Source organism: Amblyomma maculatum, chromosome 9, assembly GCF_055883805.1.
Source record: "Amblyomma maculatum isolate TAMU_Amacu chromosome 9, ASM5588380v1, whole genome shotgun sequence".
Taxonomy (NCBI): Eukaryota; Metazoa; Arthropoda; class Arachnida; order Ixodida; family Ixodidae; genus Amblyomma; species Amblyomma maculatum.
Genome location: NC_139352.1, coordinates 12,606,583 through 12,630,744, shown reverse-complemented (window position 1 = coordinate 12,630,744; position 24,162 = coordinate 12,606,583). Strand labels below are relative to the sequence as shown.

At 46.2% G+C, this 24,162-nt stretch overlaps 1 protein-coding gene across 1 annotated transcript in view; it reads right to left on the bottom strand.

Moving 5' to 3' along the window:
- The window catches only part of LOC146178338 (uncharacterized), a 34,973-nt gene extending 21,357 nt beyond the window's left edge, over positions 1-13,616 (bottom strand). The window contains exons 1-5 of the mRNA XM_084579677.1: positions 13,524-13,616; positions 8,659-8,866; positions 4,269-4,524; positions 1,450-1,585; positions 215-382 (exon numbers count right to left, since the gene is read on the bottom strand). Of these exons, the coding sequence (XP_084435803.1) occupies positions 215-382; positions 1,450-1,585; positions 4,269-4,524; positions 8,659-8,866; positions 13,524-13,538 (783 nt within the window). The 5' untranslated portion in view covers positions 13,539-13,616. The remainder of the gene's footprint in view (positions 1-214; positions 383-1,449; positions 1,586-4,268; positions 4,525-8,658; positions 8,867-13,523) is intronic.
- Between the last annotated feature and the right edge of the window lie 10,546 nt (positions 13,617-24,162).

The following is a 24,162-nucleotide window of genomic DNA, read 5'->3' as shown; positions in this document are numbered from 1 at the left end:
TGTCTTTTTTCCTGCTGCTGGCGCTTATTTTATTTTCTACTCAGAAATTCATGCCCAAAGAAGCATCGTTAACGTGTACTGACATCGCTCAGCACACGGGCACCTTGCTTTTCGCCTACAAAAAGCTGCCGCCTACTTCTTGCTTATCTAGACTTATGCAGTGCGGCTGGAGACCCTCGAGTTCAATGCAAAATATTATATGTCGGACACTTACCTGCACGTCGTGAAAGGTGATGGATTTGAGAGTCGTGGTGTGCAACAGGTAGTTTCCCAGTGTATGCGCAACCTCTTCGTCGAATAGGACGCGCGTTACGCGTAAAGACTGGAGGACTGGAAGGCAGACGGCCGATTGAGACCACATGCCAACATTCATCCATTGAAGCTGAAGGAAGCAGAGACAAAGGAAGGGAACAAAAATAATGGTAATATGGCTTGTCCTTAATCTGGATGAAGTAGTCTTTTCAAGTCGTCACCATTTGCTGCCACCCGCGCAATGTATACAAATGCCACCGAGGGGCCAAGTGCATGCGGGTGCATCTGGCATATCGGAGTAATGCGCATATGCACTTTTGGTAGTTGGTTGTAATTATGCTCATACGGGCTATTTTTTACTGGTCCGAAATGTTTATAAATATTAAGTTTCTTAAGATTTATTCAACCTTGGGTTGTATGAGAGGCTGCAGCGGGCGTCTGGTAAGGGGCGAAATTCTTCAGTTTGTTCGCTAGTTAAATAAACGAAAATTATCTTAAATTTTTTCTTGGTGGTTATACAGCATTTGCAAAATTGGAGCTCATTTTTCATGCATTAGGTGGAGATAAACGTTTTCTTGAGAAATATTAGCCGCGTTACAATCAATGCCCACACAGACCAGGCTTATAGGTATATTCGCACTAACTAGCTAGGCGGCAGCGAGCGCGTCCGGCGTAATCGCTGAGACGATTTCAGGTCAGATTTCGTGTGAAATAACTGCGCACCAAAGCGACGGCTATCAGAGAGGTTGCTGTAGAAGCGAAATTAAAAACTACCCACAGCTTATCGTTTTATGTATCAGATGATGACAATTCAGATCGACGAAGTATGTGTGGAGCGATCTATACGTCACACGTACGCGATGCTGCTGTGTTACGGAGTGAAGTCGCCGATCGTGGCGAGATTTATAGACCTTACATTTCGCAAATTCTTTAAGAACTTTTTCTCTGCTTACTATTTCGAAGACAAGCTCCAATTCTGAAAATATAGCATACTCATTAGAATAAGATAAATATTAGTGAATTCAGATAATTACAGAGCTAATTAGTCTTCCCGTATCTTGGTGTCTGCCGTAGCCACCAGTGTAACCACTAGGCTAAGATAAATGCAAAGCCAGTTACTTCCTTTTAATTTTATACCTAAGAAAACATACTGCATTGTGATGCAATGATGAGCCTGTTTGGAAATGGTTAGCTTACCAGGTTGGGGTTTGCGCAAACTGAGGAAATGAACTCAAAGTGGCGGACTCCTGTGCCGCCGCTCTGCAAGGAATGCCAGAAGATGACCATGTCGATGTTGGTAACAGCTTGATTTATCTGGACGTGGGTAACGCACCTGCAATACCAACCAGAAAAATAGATGAACCAGCATGGTGCTCACCTAACTGTGTCGGGTTTTATGGCGCATAGGCGTCATCATGCACCAAACACAGGATTGTGTTTCTTGGGTGTTATGAAGAACGTTTTTCAGAGAACTACCAGAGTTTGCACTTTACGACTATTGAAAAAACCAAAAACTCATAAAATTTCAACAAAGCTCGTGCATGATATTAGAATGTGGCTTATAGTCAACTCATTACAAATGCTTCGTATGTAGGTTTTTCTTGCTTAAAAGTTGTGTGTGATACGTGTACGTCCAAAGCAGAGGAAACGTAGAATTACTTCAAAAACTCCCTCTTTATGACTGCTTGACTTCCACTCTTGAAGATAGGCTTGACCAGGTGGAGCTTGTTCTTTTCATTATTCCAAGAAGTTTGTTACGGAATCTTTAGTTTGTTTTCTATGAATTATGTTTTCTATGGCGGGCAATGTCATCACGAATATGGAAAAGATAATCAAGGTAGACCAGGAGTTCTGTACTGATCTCTACAGTAACCATATTAGTCAGGACAATAATCAGATTGGCAGTAGGAAAAAGCAGTCAGGCGTTCCGCCAGTGACAAAGGACGAGGCTAAAAAAGGTTTGGTTTGGTTTGTCGGGTTTAACGTCCCAAAGCAACTCAGGCTATGAGAGACGCCGTAGTGGAGGACTCCGGAAATTTCGACCACCTGGGGTTCTTTAACGTGCACTGACATCGCACAGCACACGGGCGCCTTGCTTTTCGCCTCCGTCGAAAAGCGGCCGTCGAGGCCAGGATTCGATCCCGCGTCCTTGGGAACAGCAGTCGAGCGCCGTAACCGCTGCGCCACCCCGGCGGGGTCGAGGTTAAGAAAGATTTAGAAACTATGAAAAGGGGGAAGGTAGCTGAAAAGGATTGGGTAACTGCAGATTTGTTGAAAGACGGCGGGGATATCGTGTTAGAAAAACTGGCCACCCTGTATACGCAATGCCTGGTGTCATCGAAGGTACCGGAACCATGGAAGAACGCACACATTATCTTAATTCATAACAAGGAGTACGCTAAGGAGTTTAAAAATTAGACTAAGCAGCTTACTATCTGTCACGTACAAGCTATTTACTATGTAATCGCTAAAGAATGAGGACAACCTCAGATTTCAATCAAGCAAAATTTCAGGCATGTTTTTGGAAAGGGTACTCTACGATAGATCACATCTATACCATCAACCAGGTGATGAAAAATGCTCGGAATATAACCAGCCCTTATACATAGTATTCATTGGTTACGAAAAAGCATTTGACTCAGTAGAAACCTAGGCGGTCATGCAGGCATTGCGAAATCAGGGTGTAGACGAGTCGTATGTGAAAGTACTGGAAGACATATATAGTGGCTGCACAGCAACCATAGGTCTACATAAAAAACTAACAGAATTCCTATAAAGAAAGATTTTAGACAAGGAGATGATATCTCCCTAGTACTATTCACAGCTGGCTTAGAGGAAGTATTCGGAATAGGAGCAGTTAGGGTTAAGGGTAGACGGAGAATACCTCGGTAATCTGCGATTCGCTGATGACATCGCCTTGCTAAGTAACTCAGGGGATGAACTGCAGAGAATTATTGATGACCTAGGCAGGAACGCAAAAAGGTAGGCTTGAAAAATCTATGTATAAGACTAATGTAATGTTCAACAGCCTCGGGAAGGAGTTTACGTTAGATAGCGAAGCACTGGAAGTAGTAGGCGAATATGTTTACTTAGGACAGGTAGTAACCTCAGATCCGGACCATGAAAAACAAATAACATAAGATTGGCATGTAGCGCATTTGGTAAGTTCTTGCAGATTATGACTAACAGCTTACAGGTATCGCTCAAGAGGGAAGTATACAGCAGTTGCATCTTACCTGTGCTCACCTATGGGGCTGAAACGTGGAGGCTAACCAAGAGAGTTCTACTTAAGTTGAAGACAACCCAGAGGGTTATGGAACGAAATATGATAGGGGTAACGTTAAGAGATAGGAAGCGTGCCGAGTGGGTCAGAGAAATAACTGAAGTTACTGACATTCTAATGGGAATCAAGAAGAAATGGGCATGAACAGGACATGTAGTGCGAAGAGAGGATAACCGATGGTCGCTTATGGTAAAAAAACTGGATTCCAATGACAGGAAAGCATAGCAAGGGGCGGCAGAAAGTTAGGTGGGCAGATGAGGTTAAGAAGCTCGCAGAGGTCAAGTGGATGGAGCTACAGGACCGAGTAATTGGTGGAATACGAAAGAGGCCTTCGCCCTGCAGTGGGTATAGTCCAGCTGATAATGGTGATAACGACGAGGGCTCAAAATGCGCTCCGAATCTAACTCAATATGGCCGCCGATCCGGGAACTGTACTGGTGGGAGGAGCTTTTAGACTGCCCGAGAAAAATCGAATGCCGGACAGCTGTCAGCAAGTAGTCCGGGACTGCCGGAGATTGAAAATAGAAGGTGCCTAGCGTAGCCAGCTGCTTGCTAGTGCATGAATGCCATACTCCAGCGTGGTCTCATTTTTGTATTGTATTTGCACACGCCAACGGATGTTTTCTCAATGGGCGAATAACGCCTTCCGATTAAAATTGCTACCAGTATGCAACAGGAAAAAGAAGCACACGATCGGCAAAACTTAGCCAAGACGGCCGCATGATTCACTCGCCTGTGCTGACATAGAATCACGTGCATCAGCAGGGAGGTCACGAGGACATCCCGGATACCAGGGACATAGCTCTCGGAAAACTCGTATCCCTGGAGGGCTAGTTCACCCCACGAATGCTCCTGCAGCTGAATGCAGTTGCGAGACAGCACACGGTTCCAAGGCTCCAATTCGGACACAAGCCAGCATTTGTCCTCGCCCGGCTTGCAACTGCAGGGCCGGTCAAAGCTCTCGCAGTCGTCGCTGCCACCTTGAAGCGCTGCGTTGGCATTTCAAATTAAAAAAAAAATGAGTTCATTTTGATATCCTGTGTCACAAATATGATAAGTCTGTTTGCTTTATTACTAGTGTTCGCCACTCACTACACATCGTTGCTCCTGCAAAAGTGTTAGAGACTAAAACCTAGTTAAAAAATTAAGGCGCTTGTGTGGCTCAGGAAGCAGTGTCTAAAAACAAAAATTCTAAAAACACTCTTTTTGCTGTCTCTAGAATGCTCGCCCAAGCTTCATCTTCAACGAAGTTTTTCACAATGACAGATATTTCGGTCCAATCAGATAATAATCGCAACCATGCTGTGTGTGAGATCCAGCTGTGGAGCGGAACAGAATCGAGAGCAGACGGGTTGGTACGACGTCGGCCACGTCGCATGAGCGTATTTGGGTTGCGTCTCTTCTAAACAGCAAAGCATTTGCAGTAGCGGCGTAAAAAGCTGGCCTCATTAACCGAGCACTTCTTGTGATCATCTCTCGTACGCGATGTTGTTAACACGGCGAACACAAAGAAACCAGCCAAACCATCTGTTATAACGAGCGTCTGTTGTAAAGTGATTTTACTGTAACCCCATTATGAAGAAAACCTGCGGTGTAGATGAAGATGATACGAAATAAAAAAAAATGACATTCCTCTGATAGGTGATATTTGAACGGTTGAATAGGTTACAAGGTCAGCGGGGGCATGTCTGTGTATCGGTGTAATTGAATTTCGCGCACAGAACAGGATAAAAAAACAGGACACAACATCCACGCGGAGAGATGCACAAGGAAAATGAAGCACATCAACCAAGAGAGAGAGAGAATAAACTTTAATTGTTTAACTGGCCGGCTTTCGGCGGAGTCGCTCCTCTATTGAGAGCGTCGTTGACCTCGTGTGCACGGTTCAACAACAGAAGCGAATGAAACCTCTGTCCGTGGCACTCTTTCTTAATGTGAAAGGTGCCTGAAGCCGATTTTGATGTACTAGAAACTGTGTGCATTGGTGATCGGGTGTTTGCGTGGACATACAGCTATGACAAGAAAACCATTTTTATCCAGTATGAACGTAGGGCGACTTCAGCGTATACATTATACCCACCTTGGCGTGCCCCTGGGTGGTGTGCTCAGCCCTACTTTCTTTAATATAACACTCATCACCCTCCCAGAGAACCTTCCTTCCACCGTCCAGATATCAATGTACGCCGGTGACATCTGCATTTGGGCCTCCTGTGACGCGTCTCCAGGTGGTTGCAAACTACAACAGTCAGCAACAATAACTTCGTCTTATCTTCAGAAACAAGGTTGGAGCGTTTCACCGGAAAAGTGCCCGCTAGTGACATTTACACGCGAATCTATAAATCAATATTCGATATGCATCGATGGTGATAATTTCTTACTAAAAATCCTCATTCCTTAGGGATTCTGATAGACCGCAACCTATCATGTAGCCCGCATTGCACCCTATTGAAAACATTGTCCATGATTTTCCGCTTTCTTGGCGGAAAATCATGGGACTAGTCGGTGCAGTCAATGATGCAGTTTTAGAGATCACTATTTTTAGAATTCCTGCGGTATAGTATGACCGTACTTTCAAACACGTGCAAGATTAATTTGCGTGCCTTGCAGGCAGTCCAGGGTAAGGGCCTTTGCACAAACCGGGTTTAGTCATTGGCTGAATGAAACCAAAACCTAACCAAAATATAGCAGTGAAATATAGCAAGAAGAAAATATAGCGGCCACGTATTCCACCTTTAACCGCTTTGACCTCTTAAAGCGTCACATTTCACAATGAAAACTTCAAACTGTCTTTGACCACAATTTCTACCTCCAAAAGAAGCGCGCGATTTTGCGATGAAATGGCATGGTCATCGCTTGCAGATAAGACCCACGCATATATACTTCTCTTCTCAGCCGCTGTCCTCGAACTGTGTGCATAGCTGTCGGTAACCATAAAAGGTAAGCCAGGGCCGTTCGGGCTGTTTCGGGCTGTGTGTGAGCGAAATCGGCCGTGGCAAACCACTTGAACAGCACAAGCACAGCGACAGATACAGCGAGCGTCAACACACGCAGGAGTTGTAGAGCCCGGATGCAGAAAATAGCCGCGTTTTCACGCAATATTCTCTAATTTGCCATGCTAAACAATTGGTAATGGCTTTTGTTCTTAGCCTGATATTGATGCACATCGCTGTATGGCCCATGTACCGTCTGTTGCAGAAGTTTGCGGCCCAACGCGCCGGGCAGAGGAGCAGTATCACTCTCGAGAGGCGGCGCTGCGCCCGCCGGCGCTGCCTGGTGACGCAGCTATAAAGAGTGAGGAGACTTGTTCAATTCCCCTCATCCCACGACTGAGAGCAAAGATGTGCGATATCAACCGCGGGATGAGGGGAAGAGAACAAGCCTCCTCACTCTTTATAGTACGTCACCAGGCAGCGCCGGCGGGCGCAGCGCCGCCTCTCGGGAGCGATACTGCTCCTCTGCCCGGCGCGTTGGGCCGCAAACTTTTGCAACAGACGGTACCTGGTTCCATAAGACATGCACAAGGTAGATGATACCGTTGTCATAAGTGCGCGCTGTTGCCTGTGCTTCTGCTCAAGCCTTTGAGCGATTTGAAAATAGTTAACCTTTGAGTACATGGCAGAAAGCTTATTACCCGCTGACAAGATGGCGCCTACTCCTTATCGCTTCGTGACGTTTTGAGTATGAATGCGCCCCATGACACATTCTTAGCTTATGTTTGCGGAGACGGGAATTTTGAGATAAATAATACTGATTCGAGTGAATACTGATTCGAACAGTGTAATGTTCTATTTCTTCACCGGGTATAATAAACCCCACCGCCAGCTTGATTGTATTAGATCCCGCCTTGCAAAAGTTGAACCACAATTCCTTCTTGTAACTATTTCCCCTCGTCCGTGACAGCATCATCCACGTGTCGAGAGGTATAAGATTAAGCGTTTTGCTATTCGCAAATTACTTAAAATGCTTCCTCAAGATTTAGAACAGAGGACGGCCGCCGATTGAAAGCTGATATTGACATTAAGAAATGCTGTTGATGAATCGCCTTAAACTGAATATTAGGATTACTGGTTCTGCCTCTACTAGAAAATAACACAGCTATGTTTGGTTATACATATCTGACCGGCGAAATCTCTCTTGTTGCTCATGTACAAGACCTTGGTGTTATGTTGAGTCAAGACTCGATTTCCGACTGCATGCAAAAAAAAAAATTAATACGAATGTCCGCACACGATTACTGTGCTCTCCTGAGACTACATCTTGAGTTCGCGTTAGTGGCTTGGAATAGTGTCTCCGTTAGTTATCGCAGGAGAACTGAAAATGTACAGAGTAAGCTCATAGGCATCCCTTATGACGTATATTTGTGCCGTCGTTTCTACAACTACGTTTCTCTTTTCATAGACCTCAAAATGTCTATACTTTACGACATGTGACTCATGTGCGACATGAAGTTTCTGCAAAATTTTGTGCGTGGCCCCATGAATTGAATGGATCACTCATGTCACTGAAACTTCGTGTGCCTCATGCAAAATCAGTCATCTGACACTTTTACCCCTATATGCATGCTCTTTCTTCCATGACTTGTTCTCAGATTTCATATAATTAGACAATTATTAGCACGGACTCACTTGCCTAAATTTGTTTTTCATGACCAATTTTAATTTAGTGTTTTTAATTCATCTTTTGGAATGTATAGTCCTCATGTCATGTTTGTATTTGACTAATGTGCGTTTGTTTAGACCAAGGCCCAACCACCTTCAATCAAACTTAGAAAAAAATCCAATCAAAAGTAGATTCTTTAATCTCAACAATTTGTCTCTTTTTTTTTTTTTTTTTTTTTTTTGCTGATCCGCCTTAATTTTTTCTCGCCACTTAACCAGCCTTCAAATCTAGCAGTTCTATTTCTTCCCAGCAACTGTGCATCCCATGTGTTTTGTTTTTATTCCATATACGAAAGCATTATGTGCCTGTCCACTAATCTACATTGACCTCTTTTCCTCTCCCAACTTTGTTTTTGCAGACCTATTAAATGTTAAAATAGTCATTCAGCAGTCCTATAGAGCCAAAAAACCTTGCAGTTATAGCATATTAAGAACATAACTTCTACCAATAGAAGGAAATATTACCGGAGTCACCACTGCGTCTCCCGGGACCACGAGATGACGAGGAAGGCGCCGATGCTCTCCTACTGAGACTGCGATGTAACTCGTTGAAGACGCCGGTGATGTCCTTAATACTAGCATTCGTGTATGTACACAGGCTCTGGAGCGTACTTATGCTTTTTTCAGTGATGAGACCCAAGCGCCGGTCCTTCTTCGATGAGGTTGCCATGCTCTAAAAATAGAGGAAAGAGGAGAATTGCGGTGGTTTGGTAGGCGTAAAATGCGCATGGACTGACCAGAGTTGCCAGTTATGCTATAGGACTGAAATAAATCACGTGAAACAATACAATATGAAGTAGGCTCATAAATTTTAAATCATAATGACCCTAGATGAGGCAATAGCTTTGGACTGCAGTTCGTCCTGCACGCCTGGGGTGATGTGTTGTGCGAGGTGCAACACATATAGCTGCTCGAGGTTTTTGCACAACGCGCACAACAGCGTTCAGCGAAATATTAAACCTGCCGGAGTCTATTAGTGACGGTTCTTTTTCGATGAACTTGTCATAACGAGGCTTTCCCACAAGGGCATAGGCATGCGAGATCACGCAAAATTCAACAACTCGATCCATGTTGTGTCGCAAGCCATGTCAAACTCAAGGAAAACCACAAGACACTACTCCCGATGCACAAGTGTTTCTAAGACTGTATTTTCAAGACGAATGAGCTGATCAGTTGTTGAACGTGCCTTTTTGGAACCATACTGCTAGATGCCAAAAAGCTTCCGAGATTCGAGAACAAATATAAGTCTAATATCCAAAAGGCGTAGCAGGGGGCGGCAGAAAGTTAGGTGGGCGGATGAGGTTAAGAAGTTCGCGGGGGTCAAGTGAATGCAGCTAGCACAGAACCGGGTTAAGTGGAGAAATATGGGAGAGGCCTTCGCCCTGCAGTGGGTATAGTCAGGCTGATGATGATGGCGATGATGATGATGAATATCCACGATTTCAAAATGTGTGGCACGATAAGTCGTCACGGCTGTTGGTTTATAGCTACTTGGGTAGGTTGGCGACTTTCCAGTTTTCAAGAAGAGTACAAAAATGGCTGTGTTCCATGCCTCACGTATGTTTGCAAATGTCCTGTGCCACCGTGAAATATTAAGATTTGTAGATCTTTCTACTCATAAGTAGAAATAGAAAGATAAGTCAGCTTCCGCAATGTTATTTTATATTTCAAAAATGATTTGTATGAACATCATGCATACTGAGGAGAAGTGTTCGCCATGCATGTCCGATTGTTCCTCTGTAATTGTTCACATACCAGGTGGTGTCACAAAACTGTGAAAGGGGGAAATATGCCATTTATTTTACGAGTCATCTCCCACACATTTTTTTACGTGATTGAGCTGGTTGCAAAGGATGCATAACTTTTCAATGTGTGCATTGTGACGGATACACCGGGCAGTAACTCTGGTATTTTAAAATCAAATAGTTTCTAGCATGATTGGCACCTGTGGAAGACACCCCAGACTTTATAGTAGCGTTTTTGACTAATTTGCACTCCTCTAGGCAGCACAGTTGGTGCTTTTGTTGTACCACTCCTGCGGTCTGAGGAATGGCAAGGTTCGCAGCAACTAGGATAGAGGCCATGAACAGTTCTTTCAACAAATCGACATCGTGATTTTCTGAAAATATTTTCTCCAGACTGGCTGCCAATCCAAAACGTAACCGGTCAATCAGGTGGAGATTCCAAGGGCATAGTTTTTTAGAAACGATTGATAGAGACACTAAAATACTAATAACAGACAGATGATCACTTCCATGCGAGTTTTCCAAAACGTCATATTTAATTTCGCTAAAACTGAAGGGGAACCAAAAGAAATCTAAGCAACTCATTTTTCTGGACTACGACAGTGGTACGTTTGCTTATCTGTGTTTAGTGGACAGATATTGCATAGATTAAAATCTTAAGTATAACCTTTTACGTCAGTAACTTTGCTTCCCCAAGGAGTGGAGTGGACATTAAGATCGGTGTATAAGGTGCTGCTCAGGTAGTTGCTCTAAATGTTCTTTCATATTTGGACAAATAATGGAGATTATCGTTCCAGAGTCAGGACTGGTAGCTGCGATGGGTTCACGTTTAGTTTTCAGTCTGCCTACATGCCATTTTGCACTACTGTTGCGACGTTTCCGGAGAGCCTGCTTGCCAGCTCACGATTGCAACGAAACACTTTATACTTATCCGAAAACTTTTCTTTCAAGGAAATCAAACGCTGATGAAAGATCTTTTCCAAGCGTTTGCAAAATATCGGAAGTATAGAAACTGGTCTACGGTTACAATAGTGTCACGTAGTTGTGACAATGCCGAAGGCAGCAAATGAAGAGACTGGTATCGTACTTAACTCTTTATTTGGCTGACTTAGTTGCGCCCGCAAAAGAACTAAGCAATTCGACGGCGGCGATAGCAGCCAGAGAGTGCTCGTCGGTCGTCGAAGTACGATTGCCGCTTACACTGGTCACCGCTCAAGTATGCGAATAAGGATCCAGATAAAGAAGAGCAGAGCGACCTGGAACATTGCGGGAAAACGCCTGAATCACTCCAGATACATCTCGGCGCATCTTGTGCGACAAGGAAAACGATAAAGCCGCGTCTCGCGACAATGAGCATTATAACCAAACAGTGCAAAATCGGTCCGTGCGCTACAATCACAGCGTTAAGCCCGAAAGCTGGCAGCTGTTGAAAACCAACAAATAAAGATTTAAGTGGTTCGCGGCAATGGCATTTTATCACTTTTCATAAACAAAACTAGAAGTTTAGCTATCCTACATGTGACGAGGAAACACACCGTAGAAAACGTTTGGTTTGGTTTGTGGGGTTTAACGTCCCAAAGAGACTCAGGCTGAGAAAGACGCCTTAGTTGAGGCCTCCAGAAATTTCGACCACTTGGGGTTCTTTAACGTGCGCTGGCATCGAACAGCACGCGGGCGCATTGCTTTTCGCCTCCACCGAATAGCGGTCACTGCGATCGGTATTCGATCCCGAACCTTTGGGTACAACAGTCGAGCGCCCTAACCACTGCGCCGTCACGCCGAAGCACAACGAAAGGCAGATATAATAAACATGCAATAATAAGGGCGCAAACAAATTCAAAACAAATTTGAGGGGTTTCAACAGAATCTCGTTGACATCACAACTACTGCTATTGCTCATTTCGGAGAACGTAACATCATTTCAGGTTCAGTACTTGGTCAGAAAAAAAAAAAAAAAATGGTCCGGAACCAGGGACGGATATATGACGAGGGGAGCACTTGTTAAACTAGGCATTGGGAACGCAGGTAAAATAATTGTTCAAAATGCCAGGCAAGCACTGATCCGCACTTTAAGAATGTCGTTCCTGCATGAATAAAAATATTTGACATGATAATCCTGTACGCGACGTAAATATTTGATCAATTTAATTCGATTGGATTTAAAACCTTGCAAATCACTTTTGTTCCAAGAATTATTGAATGTTAATTTTATTAAATATTTTTGCCGTAATCCAGGATTTATGCATTTTAGAAGAGAGTGACCGCTTATACGTCGGGGTAAACGTTTTTAGGACAATCACAGAAAGTCTGAAATTTCATAGGCAACATCTGCATTTTATGCATAATAAACATCTTTCCTGTTAATCAGACTTATCGCAGTTCGATATTTTTCTATAGATAACAGAATTTCATCTGATTCATTTCTGCTATTCCGATTCTAACTTAAGATGGGCGTGTGATCATCTAAACTACGAGAGAAGACACCAGTGTTATGGCAACTGCGGAAATATCGGTTACAAAAAATGAATGAAAGATGAGGTGTTTGTGATCCTAGCTGTAACCGAGATGGCATTATAACAGCCATACGTTTGCAGCTAAAACAGACGTCACAAGCTATTGGGAAGTCGGCTGACATATCAAAGTTAAAATGGCCGCCCCAACCTCAGTCGGTCACATCCGCATACGGCAAATAAAAAAAAAATAAAAAATCATTTTCTATTTCCATTAGGCGAGCAGTAAAACACAGCAAACATGGGTCGTGCGCACAGCCAACACCACCTAGACTACTACAAGGCCTGTGCAAGCTTGTGACGTCATCGTAGTGAGAGCATACTGAAAGTCGGCTTCACCCTATGCGATTGCGTTTTTTTTTATTATTCAACGCTGCTCCGGAGCTATCTCTTAAAATTTTTAGTGCTAGCGATGAAGAGGGTAATACTTGTGTTACCTGTGTTAGATATATTGCCAGTCTTTTGAAGCATATGAGAAGTTTGACACAACCCAACTGGTATTCATTTAAATGGCAGAAATGAAGTTACGAGGAAATTTTCACCTTCATTCAGAGTTACTTGAATAAACATTAAGATAGGCACAAAATTCATGAGAGCACATTTATTGTTAGATGAATATATAAAGCTAAGAATGGTAGGCAAAGATATTAGTCAGAAAGGTGGCCTTGACGACACTCGGTGCAGCTTGTGAATACGAGGTCGCTTTCACGGAAGTGCTGGTTGCAAAGCTGTAACGTAAATATAAAAAAACCTGCTTCAGCTGGGAGCAGTGATTGACATGAGCATATTAACGCAGAGAGCAGCTAACTCGGCTTTAAACCAGTCATTTACTACGGCAACTACGATCACGTGGCCACTAGCGAAATAAAATTGTTTCCATAAGAAAATAATTTAGGTTGCAAATCAATTTTGTTCCGCACTCAAAACAGAGCGAATGCTACTCGATTATTAGCAGCTGTGCTGTCCAAATTGTGTGCTCGATATGGGCACGCCTACGCTTTAATACACTGTGCTAAATCAAATAGTGGTGAATAGCAGCACGAGTATTAGGAAGCAAACAAGAACGCTTTCTTACCACAGTGCACTTCATCGGTAATAAGTTTTTCCATGGCACAGCCTTTGTCCACGCTGCATTTTGAGCCGAGTCCGACGGAAACTTGTACACTTGCGCTTTGTATCCATTGGCATAGTTAGAGCGACAGTTTAGCGCACAACACCACCCAGACATTGTAGATACTTTGCTCGCAAGCGCCTATGCAGCACAGATTAGAAACACAGCTAGCAAGCACAGGCTGAAAACACGCACACTCATGCAGGCCGAGTCGTTCAGATCGCCTTGCTTGCGTACGCTTGCGCTCGGCGCCACCGATCTATCCCCAGATCTCACAGTCGTGACGTAGGACTAGTGGAAAGGGGGACTTGCGCTGGCCTTCTAGTCTAGGTGGTGTTGGCACAGCACGGATCACGACCTACTGTATAATACAGTCGTGGCACGGATAGAACCTCATAGCCATCTGTAACACTGCAATATCCATCGATTCAATCATTCGCTCTCAGGTTTTCTTGAACAGCGCTTCTAGACCAAGTGAAACACTGATAATTTGAAGGACACCAGGGTACGGAGTGCTCTTAGATTATCACATTTGTTTCTGGCAGACTGGTATAGTTGAAATGAAAAAGTCTAGTCGCCCGGCTGTTATCTGGACCAAGAAAGTTGAGCAAATATCTGAAGGAAGTCGCCAATCTACATGGCATCACCGAAGTAGAAAAGATTATTCAGCCCGTTTATTTCTAGTTTTCAGTTCAAGATCATCAGCAAGGGCAGCATCGGCGTGCCGGTCTTTTCGCACACGCTTGGCAACTTGCATGAGGCTGCATAGTCCCTTCGAGACTTGAAAACGAGCAGTCTTTCCGCAGTGACAAGGTAGCACCAACAGCTGTTTCGTAAGAAGCATGAGACACGTTTTGTCAGCATCGCCAAAATAGTACAGATCGAAGGCAAGTGAATGCAAGGTATATGACCATGCACGTGAAACAGTACGCATGTCCTGCAGGGCCAAATATATCAATTCCAGCCGCATCCTGAACGCCGTGCCAGCAGTTCCAGGCCGCGATATATACCAAAGTGGAACCATTATAGTTTCATCTGCCTGTACCGATATCTCCATCAAACGGCTGCTTGAGTTTGCCCGTGTGCCATTGTATACGGCGCTACTGAAAGAGTACTCTTCCTCATACCCATCCAGCAGGCGCGAAGGTTAGCCGGCGGAAGAGAGCAGAATTAGCCGAAGACAAGTGAGCTTTATTGGTCTACCCAGGCGTATGTGGCTGGCATTAAAAAGAGCACAATAAACTATTCATTCCTCATGCAGATTTGCCTATGCGCCAGCGCATTCACGTTTATCTGCAGCCAAACTGGTTGGCACCGACCGTAGTAGTCACTTTGGTTGCTTTGTGCAGTCGACTGCCCAACACTGCTACAACAGAAGACTAAGGAGAAGAGAAAGTATGCGAAGGTAATGGCTGCAGTGAGCGTCGTCTACCAGACTCTTTTGATCAGTGCGAATTAACCCCATCCCGTTGTCGGCGTTATGCATCGGCGTCCCTGGAAGCTACGACCAATTAGTTTTTGCCAATTATTTATATTACGGGCGTGGAATCTCTTAAGAGCACATATTTTAGATAAGCATCCCAGGTTGCCCAACACATCGCTTATGATTATTACAAGAAGATATTATTGAAGGGCGATCAATATCGGCGCATTAGTTTACAGTTAAAGAAACGCCTCCCTGAGGCTGCCAACAAAGATCACCAGGGGTCGAGCATGGAACTTTAAGAGTTTTCAACAATCAAAGTAATAATTACGAAGCACCTTGAAGAAGAAACATGCGTTCTCACGACTCGGCCGTAAAATTAGTTTAGTGGAGATTGCTTCGAATGAGGCATATCACCAAACAGACGACGCTGGCACCAGCAGCATGATCGGCACGCATTCTAGCTTCCTCTCCAGCTAGCAGATTTCCGCTCTGCTTCATCTCGGCGCTCACGCGCTACTTTTTACAAAAAGTGCCGGACTATATTTAATGATTTCCACACAAGCGTACTACACCTCTACTTCCATTAAGAAAAATTGTACCTGATGTTTTGTCGAGTAAGCAACTGAATAAGGTTGCTTTGTATTCTACTAAGTTTACTGCTCCGAAAGTTCATCTTTATTAGGCCAAGGCGAAAACTTTACCTTGCCAATTGTCAGATGGAGGGGAGGGTGCACTGGGTGCAGCCCTCCTGTGAGGGTACAGACCTCAACCAGCAACCATCATCATCCTACGGCAACTCCGGGCAAGGCCCCCCACACCACAGGGGTGGGCAGGATTTTGTTTCGGGGAGCGGGAGTTATCCCAGCCAAGGGGCTCATGCAATCTGGATTCTTTTCATGTCGACGCCGGAAGTGTCCGCAAAATGCGTCACCAGATGTAACGTCATTCGAATTTATCATTTGAGGAAAAATCGTACTCCATTGAGAATCGAACTCTTACACCTCCAATCACCGGACGAGCACGCTAACCAACTACGCCACGCCAGGCACGTGAGAAGCAACTTAATTCTTCCTGTCTAGCGTTCCTGCTACCTCTATGGCAACCTAGGGGGTCGCGACAACGACGGCTTCAGCCCCGTCTACAGGAGGGAGCGTGAGAGTATCACGTGGCAAGGTCACGTGCCAGTCACGTTGCATGAGAATGTCACGTGTATATGAGACTGAAGCGGTGCCGTAACGCTAATCCCACACTTGAATCAACATTGCAACAAACGCAGGCCAGGAAAGGCCACGCGACAGGAGCAACGGTGTACCGTCTAATCTCACACTTTCAGGAGCACTGCAACGTACGCGCGCCAAAGAAAGGAAATTTCCCCTGCGAGTAGCGCGCGATACACCGTGTGCAGCAGCAAAGCTCGGGCTTTCGCATTTCTCCACTGCAGATTCTTCAGTACTGTCGAAAGTTTTATTCAAATCAATGCATGAAAAACGTTGAATATCAAAATTTCAACTGAGCAAGCTTTTGCAATGAGCTGAATTGTTGAGATTATAAACTAGAGCGAATAAGAACCGTAAATAACGCAGAAAATCAGTATTCGTGCTGATATATCCCTTAACACTGCACTGCAAGCTTGCACTACCTATAGCTTCAAGAGTGCCATAACCTAGACCCTTGCAAGCAATTAAACAGAGAATTGAAGGGGGAATGAGGGGCTCGTTATGATACACAAAGTAAAGAAGCCGACAGTTGGCGAGGCCAAGGAAAACGTAGGTCTTTTGTTTTTCTTTTCTTATTCATCTCAATTAGTACTGTAATCCTTTTAGCGAGAAATGCAATTAAATACAAAGTAGAATGAAAAACACCGCTGCGATGGTGGGAACCAAACCTACGACCTCCGAATATCGTGTCCGGTGCCCTTACCAACTGAGCGACATAGACGCCTGTCCAACCTACCTTTCTTTATGGGGAGGAGTGTAGGGGCTTTATTGTTGCTTGTAAACGAACTTTGGGAGTATTTACCAGCCTCACCCTCAACCGTAGCGGCGGACATGGAACGTCCTGTGTTGCCGCGAGTGTCACGTGGAACGTGACTGACAAGGAAGGGATAACTTTGAACCACCACACTCTTGAATCAGAAAGCAGCACTGAATAAAAGAATGCAAGAGAGACTAAGGGCTGCTGCCCGTCCTTAGTTTCTTCGAGCTTTAGTCTCAGTCAAGAATGCCTACGAGCAAGCATGTAGAATTTTTCGGCATGCATAATGCAGCACCCCACTGTTGCATACTGCATAGAAAGGGAACCAGCGAATACAGACGCAGGACAAGAGCAAAGAAGGCACAGACCACAACGCTGGACTTAAAACTGAAATCAGTTGTAAGTCCAGCATTGTGGTCTGTGCCTTTGTCCTGCGTCTGTATTCGCTGCTTCTCTTTCTATGTGATATGAACCAACTAGCCCCAGCAGTTTACACTCCTGAACTACTATTCTTGCATACTACACGCTTGACACTCAATGCTCCTAAAGGAAATTTGGTTACGATATAATTTTAATATCTGCTCACGAGGTATTTGGATGCCCTGGAAAGAGCACTGAACGAAGGTAGAGGGGGAGCCTCAGTTCGCAAGTCGTACCTGAGGTTCCCCCTCTACCCTTGTTCAGTGCTCTTTCATACTGTGTGGCCGTCTTTCTCTCGTTTTACCCTGAATGCTCTGGAAATCATTCAGTAGGGTGCGCATTAAGATATACCGTTTCTTTCGTAGTGAGGGAGGCAACATGAAGCACTGTTGGGAATGAAGTAAAGGTTCCGAAATTATGTTTGCAGCATTACATACCACAATAAAGCTCCTTGAAAACACTAACGAATCGATCGACAATAGCAGATAAGCTCCCTAGAACAACGGAATTCAACACTGCTCATTCAGTTGGGAGATGGCGAGGCAAGAAAAACGCTTAAAGAAGAATTCACAATTCTAGATATACCCTTATGACCTGGCGCCTTGGATTGCCTCGTTATAAAAAGAATAGCGCGCAAAAAGAAGCTCACCTGCACCGTTCGTGGCAAGCCGCAACCAGGCCCTTTGTCCGATGAATGGCTGTTTGAAGCGAACGTCTAAAGCGCTGCCGATGTAGCAGGCATGTGCACCTGTGCCACCTGATCAAATGCGCACTGCAGTTTGGTAGGCGTGTCAGCTTATGCTGAGGCATGTATATCGGAAGAAGATAGTACATATTCAGGTGATGTCACGGGCGTCATTTTGTGGTGCAGAACACAGCTTCAGCAGTGGTGATGTGGAGTGGCGATAATGCGATTAGCATTTGACCGCGCTACAAGCGCCACAAAATGACGGTCACTGTGACCTTAATACCCAGAAATGTGGCGCAACAAACACATGTTTCTTCTCGTGTGGTTGTGTTTGTTGCGCCACATTTCTGGGTACTATGCAGCACCAACTTGCCCCTCAAGCTGTTATTTTGAGTGACCTTAGTGCATACTCCCTGGGTTTCGGTAAAAAAACGTCATTGGAAAAAACGGCCTCGGAGTAAACGCTTCGGAAAAAATGGCCCAGGAAACACCATCCCCGCAAGAAAACTTCCCACTATAGCGAAGTAGGAAAAAAATGTCCCCAAACGGGTGTCATCAAACGTATACTGGAATGTCAAGCGTCGCCTCGCCTGATGTCTGGATTATCAGTGATGAATTGATTTCACCATCATTGGCTTTTAGTGATTTTACTTTACATCTTCTATAGTTTCAGCTTGAACCTAGTTTGCATTTTGTTTCACCGTTCTTTTCGTTTTCAATTTCCACAGATTGCGTTCGCCCGTGGCGTGCTGCAGATTTAAAGTGGCCAAACGGCAAATCATCATACTAACTGTGTGTGTGTCGGGGGGGGGGGGGGGGGGGGGGGTACATTTATAACAAAAAATAATGATGGTAGCAGAAAGTTATTGGCAGAGGGCCTTTCTGGCCGGGTCATTCTGTGCTTTTACATCACTGGTCGAAGTGCTTGTTTCATGACATGACCTGCGCTGCACAGCCGCGGTGTAATGCTAACAGCGACCCCATCGACAGCGCCCTAGTTTTCGCGCTTTTTTTGCTATATAAAGGGTTCGCTAACCATCGCCTTCGTCGCCCGGACGCTGCGAACATGGTTCAGGTGGCCACAGTGAACGACCAGTGCCTGCCGTCCCCAGTACAGCATCGCAATCGCCACGCGACCTGTGACGAGAATTCTACACAGTTGCTATCGAAATGGTTGATGCCCTTAACCAGAATATCTTCGAGATTCTTCCAGTGACCCCTCCTGCTATGCCTGAGTCTCTAAAACTACCAGACTGGCCAGCCTATTGTGCGTTTCTTAAGTAATATTACTCAGTTGATGAGACCTGTGATACTGAGTGCTTAAAGAGCGAGGAAACTAGGGACTAGACATTATTTTATATGTGTGAAATGTGCCCCTAACTAGGCACGTAGCGAGTGGGAGGGGCACCCATCCTCCTCCGAAATGTAAATGCGAAAGTTCACGAGGGTGCTGTTGCGGACTAGTTGGTTTAACATTACTAAAACGGGGGAACTGCACAAAAACAGGACGAAGAGAGGAACGAACAACACCGCCTATGTTATTCGTCCTCTAGCTACGTCCTGTTTTTGTGCTGTTCCCCCTTTTTAGATGCAAAACCACTCCTTCGCTTGATCTAACCGGGTTTATGAAGTTGCGCGTCGACATCGGGTAACCGAGTCGACAGAAGCTGCAAACTCGGGTTATTCCTTCGCCATGCAGGAACGTTCGTGCGACCTGGTTATATCTATCTCGTTCCTGCCAACCATGCATATATATCACAGTCCTCCTCACAAGCATTTCTCTGGCAGGGGGTAGTTGGCAGGTGACATGACCATGCGGTCCAATGGGATGTGAGTCATTATACTGACTTGGCCCAGTAGGATGTGTTGTCAGGCTACTTGATGTAATATTTCAGACATAATATAGTTACGCGAAAAAAGGCACGCAAGACAAGGTACGGGACGAGCGCAAACTGACACTGTTTTTATTGTACAAACGCTGCACATATTTCAGTGAAAAAAGACACACTTAGAGCATGCGCAGTCAAAGGTCACGCAAGTGACAATATCAGTAGATATCCATCCTCGAAACCTAGATCATATTATCGAGATAGGCTATCTCACTGTTGTACAGCACAACAGATGAGTCGCAGATACAGCCATTACTTCCTTCTTTTTTTATATAAAATCCGCTTCCATTAGTTCCCGTGGCAGTGAATTGTGTAATTGCATTCAGCCGAGGCTTACAGCCCTTGCAGGTCACGCAATGCTGAGCCAAATTCGAACCTTTTCCTGCTGTTAACAATAAGTTATGTTCCCGTGCACAATCGTTCGCACAGTGCCCAGCCTCCTCGATGCGAAGAAACCGAAGATCTCCTGTTTATACTCCTGTTGAAGCGGGCCTGCTAGTTTTCTTCCGCTCTGTGCACTGTGACTTCTGTGACTCCTGCGTCCTGCGGTGACTTCTGACCAGACCTCACACCGTGACAATATAATGTATATGAGAGAAAAGTTCGAATGTAGATATCGGACGATCGCACTTCTCACTTTACCCAGCGAAACATTTTTGTGAGGAACAAGTTGGTAATTTTGAGACGCGTCTACAGTTCGCTGTATTACTTGCGTTTAACCAACCACCCATCAGCTTTGCGGAACAGGTGAGGAGTTTTCAAACCCTTCAGGCGACCTGCGCCCATAGAAAGAAGCAGCAGTGCAGCTTAAGGAATTATCGAAGTTTATGCTAGTTGGACTCTGAACATTATACATACACTGTTGGAAACATTGATTGGAATGCACTAGGGAGGCACTGGCACTATAGTGCCTAGAATATACTGGCTAGTGTGACGAGCGCCCGCGCTTCCCTATGGGCGAGGATGGCGCTATTTGCAATGAAAGCCAATTGTTAGCGGTTGCCTCCAATCGACAACCTGTCCTGGGAGCAGCCATCGCAAGAGGCATTTCCTTTCAAGACTTGGCAGAGCAACTTGCCGACTTCCTTTCCAAGTCAGCCACGCCCCCCCCCCATCCGCTGGACTTCCAGTGGCGAATCCCCCTTCGCCCCTTCGGGCTACCCCTTCACCACCAGCAGCTTTGGCACAGACCATCTCTGCCCTCTGCAATGAACCCATTGCCCCTCATGAGCTTCAACGCGCCCTCAACCGCTCGAAGAAGAAATCAGCTCCTGGCGCTGACGGACTTACACTCCAGATGCTCCGTAATCTGGATGCCCCGGAGAAGAAGCGCCTCCTCGCAGTCTTCAACGACACATGGGACAGCAGCATACTACCGGACAACTGGAGAAATGCCATCGTTGTTCCCATCCTTAAGCCCCGTAAGCCGGCTAAACAACTATCCTCCTACCGTCCTGTATCTCTCACATCTGCTGCCTGCAAGACCATGGAGTTCATTGCCCTGGAACGACTCACATGGATCGCCAGAGCAACCAACTTCCTTCCAGAGATGCAGACAGGATTTCGGAAGCACCGCTGTACTGCAGACTCTATAGCAGATGTGGTCTCCACCCTTGAGGAAGCCAAATATGCGGGCGATGTTGTCTTCCTGGTCCTTCTGGATGTCCAGTCCGCTTTTGACAACCTGCCCCATACCATCATTGAGCAGGCTCTGGATGCCCTTGGAGTGACTGGGAAACTGCGTGGCTTTGTCTCGGCATTCCTCTCCAATCGCACCTTCCAAGTTCGAGTTGGGCAAACACTTAGCTCTCCTCGTCCTGTCACATCTGGGGTTCCCCAAGGATCAGTTCTCAGTCCTTGGCTGTTCAACCTCGTCCTAGCTGGCCTGCCAAAGTTCGTTCAGCAGATCAGAATCCACAAAGTTTCCTGCTCCATCTATGCAGATGACATAGCCCTCTGGATCCGAGCTCCAAAGAGACGTATTGTCTCCGCTAGGAAGGCTATGCAACAGGCACTGGACGGTGTCCAGTACTTCCTATCATCTAAGGGATTGACCCTCTCGGCTACTAAGTCTGAGGCCCTCGTCTACCATCCCAGAGGAGCACGGAGTTCCCGCCGTCTTGCAACTTTGCATATCGAAGGAACCCCTCTTCCATGGAAACGCCAGGTGAAATACCTAGGTCTCACAATTGACGACCGTCTCACCTGGATCCCAGCTGACAAAGCCCTCATTCCCCATCTTGATCGTGTGGGAAGAGCAGTCCAGCGTCTCCTTGCAAATGGCAATGGTTGCTCCTCCACTTGGGCAATCAAGCTCTTCGAGGCAGCGGCGACATCGGTCATCCTATATGCCCTTCCCTTCGTCTCCCTTCGGTCGACTCGAGTCATTCGTCTCGACACGATTCGAAGGCGTTGGATTAGAAGATTCCTCGGAGTCCCTCAATCATCACAGATTCCCGCTACCCTTGCGGAAGCTGGTATCTACCCTCTGGATCTTCTCCTCGCCCAGAGGGGACTGACTCACATTGATCGTCTCAGCCATGCTCCAGATGGTGCCTCACTCCTAGCACGGCTGCACAGCAAATCCCATTCTCGTATGGGTAAGCTGTATACAGTGTACAGAGAAATCATCGGTCCTGTCCCAGGTTTCTCAGTCCTACCCCCTCCACCCAATCGACCCCCAATTCCTGTCTTTTTGGATACGGATGGTCACACCAAGCGTCACACCCCTGTAGCTGCCTTCCAGCAGACAACTGCAGCCCTCCTTGAGGAGTGTAGAGAATCTACACTCCTCTTCACGGATGGCTCGGTTCGACCCGCTACCTTCCAAGCAGCTGCTGCCATGACAGCACCGCAGCTAGACCAGTCTAGGTCCTGCCGCCTGTCATTCCCTGCCAGTTCAACAGCTGCTGAGCTGGCCGGTCTACACCTAGCCGCACAGTTCATCGCTTCCAGTGTCCCTCCTGGACCTGTGAATGTTCTGTGCGACTCCAGATCTGCTCTGCAGCTTCTGACTATCTACCACGGCACCAACCTCTCGGTGAACATTCTCCGAGCCCGTCTCCTAGCCCTTCAGGACTCGGGGTATCAACTGGCCCTACATTGGGTTCCAGGACATACTGGAGTCCAGGGCAATGAAGAGGCGGATGCCTTGGCCAAAGCGGCGCACGACAACGGCGCCCCAGTCACTGAGGCTGTCACACCTTTTGACTTTTCAAGACCCCTCTTGAGAAGGTCGATAAGGTCTTTCCATCCTGACCGTCGTATTGCCGCTGGTGAGCATCTCCAACGGCTTTCTGACAAACTTTCACGGAAGGACAAATCCCTCCTCCTACGACTTCGAATAGGCTGCACGTGGACTCCGTCCCGCATGTATGCCTGTGGCCGAGCTCCCAGCCCAGCCTGTCCCTCTTGCGGCAATACTGGCACACTGGGACACTTGCTCCTCGTGTGTCCAGCCTCCGCTGGCCATCGCCAGAAACTTCTGAATGGCTATCGGAATCTTGGTCTCCCTGCTGATACGGAAGGGCAATTGCTCTTCCCAGCTCGGAACCAACTTTCTGCTCACCGGCTCCTCCTGATTTTTCTGGAGGAGTCTGGCCTCAGCTCTGTTCTGTAGGCCTGCATGGGCCCATAGTGCTTCGTGCGGAAATGGCGGCGACATAGGCGGCGCCAGCAACCTTCCCCTCCCCAACCTTCCCCTAATCCCAACTTCCCCTTCCCCCTGGTCACCAAGAGTGATGCCACAAAGATGGCTAACATAAGACGTGACCAGTACCCCCTCCCCAAAAATAAACCGTAGTCACCACCCCCGGCAGAGGGCGCTGCTTGTCAAGAGGGTGCCACCTGAGCAGACGACGCAGTTTTCTCTCTTCAGAATACGGCAATCTGTTGGTGTTGTGCGTGCGTGTTAAACCTGCTTCTGCGCCTCTTTTGCTTTCACGAAGGTGCAGTAGTTTATTTACGGAGTAGGTGTTTGCTCATGCGAGTCGTTCCGCACTTCTACCTGCTCGGCGACGATTGCATCGGTTTTTTTTTTCCTCGTTTTGTGCGCGCGTTCTGTGCTCGCCTGTATCCCTTCTTTTTTTACTGTGTCGCCAGTGGTGAAGCGCGGTTCCCGATTGTTATTTCCCCAGTGCCTCTAACTAAACTGCAGAGAAAAATGCCAAAGAGAAAGCGGTGGTGCACAGAGAAGACTTTCTTTTT